We start from the raw sequence: 8,330 nt of genomic DNA, 5'->3' as shown, positions 1-8,330 counted from the left end.
ACTTCTACCGTTAATTTATTATTACAATTTATACTTGCTAACAGAAACATGTTCGTCCTTATACACACATACGGTTCGGAGGAGCACATTTTTGTCAACTATAATCGTTTATTTGATTTCCTCTCAATTTGGAGCGAGTTTTATAGTTAATTTGCGTCCGAATGCGAATTTTACTTGATCTTTTATATGTTTTTTATCTACGTTATAACTCTATTGTTAATTACCGTTGTCAATTTATTTTGTCACACTAATTTATTTGTCACATTGAAAATGATCCAACCAGGATCGAAACGTTTGTTCACCTTCTGATTGTCAAATTATATTTTACGTTTTTAATTTATGACATAGTTTTATTTCAAAAAAACTTTTTTAACTACTCATACAGTTTGTCAATTTATGTTTTAGGCTCGTAGCCCTTTTTACTTTTACTTATTTTGATTTATTGAGCCTTATTATTTTATAATAAATTTTAATAATTATATTATAGTATAATTTGTAGAAAACCTATTATAGATTATACAATATGCATATAAGCTATTTGTATACATTTTACAACTTCGTAAGTTAATTTAAACTGTAAAGAAGTAGGATCTCTTTTTTTCATTTGTTTCGAACTTTCTCTTAAATAATTGTCTGTTCAAGCTGAGCGGGTTTTATTTTTATTTGCAGACCGCGATAGGAACAATAATGTGGCAAAAAGTCGGTATTTCGAGTTTTGTCGGCATCGGGACGTTGTTAATCCTCCCAGGACAAGGGACTTTGAGCTTCTTGAATCTCAAATTCAGAACCATGATTGCGCCACTGACCGACGAAGAGTGCAACTGATGGAGCGAACTTATAGCTGGGATACAAGTATTTTCAAGAAGTTGATTAGTTATTTTATTCTTAAACGATGTAGAGGATATAAAGATATAATATTAATATCTAAGTATTTATACATTTATAAAAAAATTTTATGAAACTAATATATGAAATGATAATTCTCGATTCAGGTGATGAAGATGTACGCCTGGGAGAAATCATTCAGCCAGATTGTGTCAGTAATCAGAAAGTTGGAGATCAAGCAAATCAAATTCTTCGTCATATGTGCGCGCCGCATATTTGGCTATCATAGTATTCACTGAACGATTGACCGTCTATTTCACTCTGATAACGGAAATAATTTGATTGCCGATGTGACCTATGAAATGTCGACATATTTTAACATACTTCAACTAGTCGTCGCGTTGTATTTTCCGCAAGGGCTAATACTACTGAGTGAAATAGTGTCATTCAATCGATTGGAGGTAAATTATCATGTTATTTTCTAATTTACGGTGAACTTAAATCTACAATCAATTCTTATATCTTTATTGTCATATACTTATAGAAGTAAGCTTAATTTTTACAGGATTTTTTGCTGATGGACAAAGTGAATACGAGATGCTTCTCAGAGATCACGCCACAGTTGCAATTTAAATCTCAGAAATCAAAGGAAGAATCTAATGCAGAGAATCAAATAGACAGATACATCTCGAGAAATGGGAGTATCGTTTTGTCTGAACATCAAAGATTATCTGATCTTCCGGTATATGTAAAGTTTCAGCGGGTTTCCGCCAATTGGATCAGTGGCCAATTGCCGCCGACTTTATGCAATATCAACTTAACTATCAAGCCAGGTTAATTGTGTGCTGTAATCGGTGCAGTAGGCTCCGGCAAATCGTCTATATTACATCTACTACTGAAGGAATTAAATCCTGGCTCAGGTTCCATAATCCTTACTCAGGGCTCGAAGTATAATTTTCCGGGCAATTTATCTGGATACTTCACAAACAATCCGAATTTGCGTATGTCCTATGCCAGTCAAGAACCCTGGCTTTTCGATGATACTGTAAGGGACAATGTATTGTTTGGTCCTACGACAAGACTAGATACATGCAGATAATTTTCATGGTCCAAAATAATTGTTGCGGATATTGTACAGTTTATATATTCCTGCACGTTAGTATCAAGAATTTTTATGTGTAATTAGTAACAATTCTTATAATTAGATCCTTTAAATCTTACGTCATCAATTATTAAACATGAATTACGTCTTTGGGACTGAATATAAAAGAAGATATATTTTAGCAAGTGTTATGAATTTTTCTGAATCTTTAATTTATATATGATTCAATTCAGATAAAAGAAAAATGTTTCTTTTTGATCAATTGGCAAATGTTTCAGGTAGCAAATGTGTGCGCATTGACGAAGGATTTCCGACAATTTCCGCAGGGAGACATGACAATGGTCGGCGATAGAGGTGTATCTCTGTCCGGTGGCCAAAGAGCGCGAATCAATCTCGCGAGGGCAGTTTATAGACAAGCGGATATCTATTTGCTCGACGATCCCTTGAGCGCGGTGGATACTCGTGTTGCTAGGGAAGTGCATTACCGAATATCTCCACGGCAAGACTACTTGTCACACATCAACTGCAATTCCTTAAAAGGGAGGATCACATCGTCGTACTGGATCGAGTAACATAGAACATTCTTTAATTATCATTAATAAATTAAAAAATTTTTAATTTTAAAAGTGTTTTTTAATTTATTTTAAAAGTAAAGAATTTAGATATAATAATGTCAAAAGCAAATTTAATTATTGCTGAATGAATAATTTTTATATTTTTTCTTATTGTTATGAAGATAGACATTATTTTATTAATAACACATAAAAATTCGATAATTTTATAATATAATTAAAATTAATAAACAATAAGATTGTTTTTAATAAAAAATGACAAGAAACTTTTAAATTTTACATTTAATTTATATGTAATTTACGTATAATTAAAAGATGAAGTTTAAATATCTTTTAAATTAAATATCCTGATTTTGTTTCTTAAGGGTTTCGTGAAAATGCAAGGAAATTATAACGAATTAGTACAATCAAATAAAGATTTCATTGATATGTTGGACAATTTGAATCAAGCGCAGAGAAAAGAGGAAGAAAACATGAGAAGAGCTTCGGAAATGTCTAAGAGAATCACAATAACGAAACGAATATCAAGATTATCGATTACAAGTTCCATTACTGTAAGATGATCACTCGTTATTACAATATAATAAAAAAATATAGAAACTGAAAAAAGAAAATATTTTACATTATTTTTGTTTAATAAAAATAGATAACACAAAAACAAATGTAAAATAAAAATAGAAAAACATAAATAAAAATAATAATACAAAATAATTTTAAAAAATATCAGTATTTTGGCGCATTAAAGATTTCTAATATACTTTCACTAATTATTATCAATTAATAAAGCGCGGAAGAAGTTTTTAAATTAAGATTTAAAAAAGTTAAGTAGTTTTTAAATATTTAAAAATTTTCTTAGCATTATTTTCTTCGTTTTCAAATAATTTAAACTAAATTAACTTCATCAGATCACATCTATTATGAGAGATACATTCAAGTAATAAGATATTATTTTGCCATCGTGCAGCACTCGGACATTGATGATTCGGATTATGTGGAGAACATCCCGGAAGCTGAGATGACGTCACACGGTCGAATAGCCAGCAGAGTGTACAAGGAATAACGGTGGCAATAATTTCACGCTATTTGTACTGCTGATGATCTTTATTATCAGTCAGGTCGCCACTACTGGGAATGATTACTGACTATCATACTGGACTACTTTAGAGGATGTAAGACGTATTGAAAATATTAGTGATGTCAAACAATTTGCGAACATGTACAACGAGTTTTCTTGGATCGATCTTAACGGATGGTCTGCTGAGCACTGTGGATGCTATATATGTATACACGTTCTGTATCATCGCCTGCATCGCTACCATGCTATTTCGCAGCTTTCTTTACATGAAGGTCTCTATGAACTCGAGTAGTAATCTTCACAACATCATGTTCTTCAAACTGCTGCAGGCGCGTATGTCTTTCTTCCACAACAATCTTTCCGGTGAGTAATAGTTATGAAATCCGATAGTCGTCTTAACTACTTTATAGAGACTTCATAAAAATTATTTTATGACAATTTTTAAAAATATTTTTCAGGAAATTTTTTAGAATATTTCATAATTTTTATATAATCTTAAAATTTTTTAGAAAGATTTTTTTTAATTTTTAAATGAATTGAGACTTTTTAGAAGTGTTGAGAAAGTTTGTAACTTTTCTAAATTTCTTTATAGATAGATGTAAATTCTGAAATAGAATTTACAAGATTTCTCATTTTATATTCCAAAAAAAAAACTTAAAAATGAAGAAGTTAAGATATTTCTTTTAAAGAAATCCTTAGAAATTTAAAATATAACAATTGTTAAAGTATTATTAGAATCTTTTTGAAGAGTTTTCAAAACGTTCATTCCGGATGCAGAAAACAAGTATATTTTTGTCAAATGTGATATTATTAAATTGTAATGATCACTATCCATAAAAAAGTAAAGCGTGACGATGATGTAAATCATTTTTTGCACATATTCATGATACCAAAGATTACGAATTATCAATAAAATTGATTAATTTTATTTTGAAATGTTATAATATATTTATGTAACTTATGCCAATTGTATTAATTGAAAGCCATTCTAATTATTAACTTGAAATAAGCCACGACTCTGTTTAGAAAATTTACGAGTATTTTCATTCTAATAAATTATCGAACTTACGTCGATTTCCATTCCTGGACTTGTAATTTCTTTTCTCGATTCTTGCAGAGAGTTAACGATTTTTGTATTCCAGGAAGAATTTTAAATAGCTTTTCGAAAGATATAGGCATCATGGATGAATGGCTGTCCAAACTGATGTTGGAGGCAATCCAGGGGTTTTGCGTAGTATGTGGTATAATGATCATGGAGGCGATAATTAATCAGTGGATGCTGATATTGATAGTCATACTAATCGTCTTGTTTTTCTTCGCTACGAAATCCTATCCTGAAGATTGGTCAAGATTGCTCAATCGTCTCGAAGGCGTAAGTAAGTATATTAGAGCAAGTAATACGTTATTAGAAAAAAGTGTGGTGTATATTACATCCTGAGGTCTAAATTCGTGGACTCCTGCCAAAGAATATTTTTAAGTTCTTACATTTCTCGGAATTTAATAAATTCTTCAGAAATTTTTTGAATATGTTTTTGCGTTTTCAGTGAAGAGTCCCATATTCTCATACGTAAATGCCACTCTGAATGGTTTGCTGACGATCAGAAGCAGCGGCATTGAAATCGAGAAATTAATGCGAAAACGATTTGATGAGTTACAAGATCGTCACAGCGGCACGTGGTATCTCTTTTTAATATGCGCTGTAGCCTTTACTGCCGTTGCGAATTTAATAATGTGCCTGTTCCTCGGCTGCATTTGCTTTTCTCTAATACCAATGAATGAGACTGGTAAATTATATTATATCTAATTAGTAGATATACTAGGCGGGTTCTAAGCCATGGGGCTAGAGGGGAATGCGGGGTGCGGGGAAGTACTTGTAGGCGCGGGGAATACCTAACGCGGGGGAAAGAGGGGGAAAGGTCTAATCTCCTACACAATAGGGCTCCTACACAATAGGGCTCCTTTTTTTGTTATCAAAATTAGACCATGTTTTTCTTTAAAAATGCATTGATAATAAAGGTTTGAATTTGACCATGACATATTTTTCTTTTCTTTAAAAATGTATCGATAATAAAGGCTTGCATGTTAGAGAAAGATAGAGCGCGCGTGCTACGAGTGAAGAAAGGATGGAAGAATTAATAGAGTATGAGTTTCTTTTGTATGATACAGTTTTTCAATTTTTATGGTTTTTCCTGGCGCGTCGAGGCAAAGGATGGGAAGTAAAAGACAATACACATGAAATAAGGCGAACAAAAATGTTTTATTTACATCTTATTACATCGGTTTTCGTACTTATTAAAAACTAAAGCTAATAGTTCGCAATCGATGAAAGGCTTGCATGTTAGAGAAAGATAGAGCGCGCGTGCTACGAGTGAAGAAAGGATGGAAGAATTAATAGAGTACGAGTTTCTTTTGTATGATACAGTTTTTCAATTTTTATGGTTTTTCCTGGCGCGTCGAGGCAAAGGATGGGAAGTAAAAGACAATACACATGAAATAAGGCGATCAAAAATGTTTTATTTACATCTTATTACATCGGTTTTCGTACTTATTAAAAACTAAAGCTAATAGTTCGCAATCGATGAAAGGCTTGCATGTTAGAGAAAGATAGAGCGCGTGCTACGAGTGAATAAAGGATGGAAGAATTAATAGAGTACGAGTTTCTTTTGTATGATACAGTTTTTCAATTTTTATGGTTTTTCCTGGCGCGTCGAGGCAAAGGATGGGAAGTAAAAGACAATACACATGAAATAAGGCGAACAAAAATGTTTTATTTACATCTTATTACATCGGTTTTCATACTTATTAAAAACTAAAGCTAATAGTTCGCAATCGATGAGCTGATGTCCATTGAAGATGTCGCTATTACATATAATGTTCTCAGATGCAATGTTGGAGAATCGCTTATAATAAAGGCTTGTATGTTAGAGAAAGATAGAGCGCGCGTGCTATGAGTGAAGAAAGGATGGAAGAATTAATAGAGTACGAGTTTCTTTTGTATGATACAGTTTTTTTCAATTTTTATGGTTTTTCCTGGCGCGTCGAGGCAAAGGATGGGAAGTAAAAGACAATACACATGAAATAAGGCTAACAAAAAATGTTTTATTTAGATTTTATTACATCGGTTTTCGTACTTATTAAAAACTAAAGCTAACAATTCACAATCAATGAGCTGCTGTCCATTGAAAATGTCGCTATCACATATAATGTTCTCAGATGCGATGTTGGAGAATCGCGTATACTTGGTATCTACCATATCGATGAGTCGAGCTAATCGTTCGAATGTTACATCGACACACCCGTTAAAGTCAAACATACGGCGTAGCGTCGTTTCGGTCATCATAATGCGTACCGATGAAGAATCGAGACGTACGACCGTAGTTCAGCATGAAAACACTGATGATTAGCGGTCCAACGCTAATAAAATTATCCTTGTATTCATTTCGAAACAGCTTATAAATATTTCCTCGCTGCTCGTAGAGACTCTTCCATGTTTCGAGAGATAGCGATAATTCGTGTCCGCGATGATCTCCAAGGACGATCTCCACGTAACTCGGTGGGCCAACGTTGATTCCAATTTCTAAAAATTTGTAGCCCGTATTCGTCAGATCGTAACGTCTGCTCAGTAAACGCACTGCACGATGCTCCGTACTGTGTACATACATAATGTTAAAAAACGTTTCTTTTATGTATAGAACGTTGGAACTTACATGTTATATTCCTTCTTCACATCACACGATGCACTGTTCTCTTTAGCGTACATTTTTTTTTTTTTTTTTTTTCGACCGTTCGTATAAGCGGGTATCGTAAGACTGACTGCATCCGTGTAAATGGTAATACTTCTGGAATCGATGAGAGAAGATAGGTTCTCCCCCTCTTTTCCAAAAATTTCGAACATGTTGCGACACGTTTTATCAAGTCTTTCTACATATTTTCTTTATCACGAATTTATACATACGTTTATACATACATTTATACACACGTACATACATACATACGTTTATACATATGTTTATACATACGTTTATACATATGTTTATACATACGTTTATACATACGTTTATACATACGTTTATACATACATACATACATACATACGTTTATACATACGTTTATACACACATACGTTTATACATATGTACATATGTTTATACACACATACGTACGTTTATACATACGTTTATACATTACAAAGGAAGGGAAAAGAAATACATAATAAATATGTTAATGTATTTTTATTAAAAAAATTCTTTTGCAACCACCAGTTATATATTTTCAAAACATTTTGTAACGCGCAATTCTTAACATGTTGTCCACATCGTATAATATTAGTAACATCTAGATTAGATAAAGATTCCATGTCTTCGTAAACTGCATCCAGGGTCTCAATGTAAATACGTTCTCGCTCATCGTCCAAAAGCAAGTTCCACAGCCACGTTCGTTTTTCGCGTCCCTTAACGTACACGATAGCATCATCTTCAAATACAGCTGCTGTGATCAGACGTTTCGCCTCGTTGTACGGGATCGTCCCGTCTTCCCATTGCAATCCATGGTGATAAGCAATCAACCAGGAGGCGCAAAACCTGTCGGATCTTGTCAAAAGTTTCCATGGCACAGGACTCGTAAAAATGTAATGCGTGAGAACGGTCCCCTGTTTCAGCACCGCCACTTCCTTCACGCTAAATTTCTTATTAACGATGAATCCTTGCAGATCCACGAACGTTGGCATGAGCATGTTGTCGAGAAGACTGCAGTCGAT

General features: G+C 33.2%; 2 protein-coding genes across 7 annotated transcripts in view; one reads left to right on the top strand and one right to left on the bottom strand.

The window, feature by feature from the left end:
* LOC105152933 (ATP-binding cassette sub-family C member 4-like) overlaps positions 1–8,330 on the top strand; it is a 28,552-nt gene continuing 20,222 nt past the window's right edge. Inside the window, exons 1-7 of one of the 5 annotated variants that reach the window (XM_087411799.1) lie at positions 1–852; positions 993–1,980; positions 2,206–2,495; positions 2,865–3,053; positions 3,464–3,937; positions 4,717–4,950; positions 5,119–5,358. In XM_087411799.1, the coding sequence (XP_087267925.1) occupies positions 3,694–3,937; positions 4,717–4,950; positions 5,119–5,358 (718 nt within the window). In that variant the 5' untranslated portion in view covers positions 1–852; positions 993–1,980; positions 2,206–2,495; positions 2,865–3,053; positions 3,464–3,693. Of the gene's footprint in view, positions 3,054–3,463; positions 3,938–4,716; positions 4,951–5,118; positions 5,359–8,330 lie in introns of all 5 variants that reach the window. The other 4 variants (XM_087411800.1, XM_087411796.1, XM_087411798.1 and 1 more) reach the window with 4 other exon arrangements.
* LOC147907848 (uncharacterized) lies at positions 5,613–8,306 on the bottom strand. Of its 2 annotated transcripts, none has more exons than XR_015546888.1 (2): positions 7,282–8,306; positions 5,613–7,222 (listed from the first exon to the last, which is right to left on the bottom strand). XR_015546888.1 is itself a non-coding variant. In XM_087411804.1 (2 exons), the coding sequence occupies exons 1-2, from the start codon at positions 7,467–7,469 to the stop codon at positions 6,880–6,882; spliced, it is 531 nt and encodes a 176-aa protein (XP_087267930.1). In that variant the 5' UTR covers positions 7,470–7,746; the 3' UTR covers positions 5,613–6,879. The 2 variants fall into 2 exon arrangements, 1 of the variants encoding a protein (XP_087267930.1); XM_087411804.1 differs by having other exon boundaries at positions 7,282–7,746.

The sequence above is a fragment of the Acromyrmex echinatior genome, chromosome 12, assembly GCF_024713525.1.
Source record: "Acromyrmex echinatior isolate Ae372 chromosome 12, ASM2471352v2, whole genome shotgun sequence".
NCBI classification, from domain to species: Eukaryota; Metazoa; Arthropoda; class Insecta; order Hymenoptera; family Formicidae; genus Acromyrmex; species Acromyrmex echinatior.
This window is presented reverse-complemented; position numbering and strand designations above follow the sequence as displayed.

Coding starts and splice junctions, on each gene's coding strand:
- LOC147907848 (XM_087411804.1), bottom strand. CDS start 7,469: ATGTTCGAAATTTTTGGAAAAGAGGGGGAGAACCTATCTTCTCTCATC. Junction 7,223..7,281: donor GTGAAGAAGGAATATAACAT/GTAAGTTCCAAC, acceptor GTATGTACACAG/TACGGAGCATCGTGCAGTGC.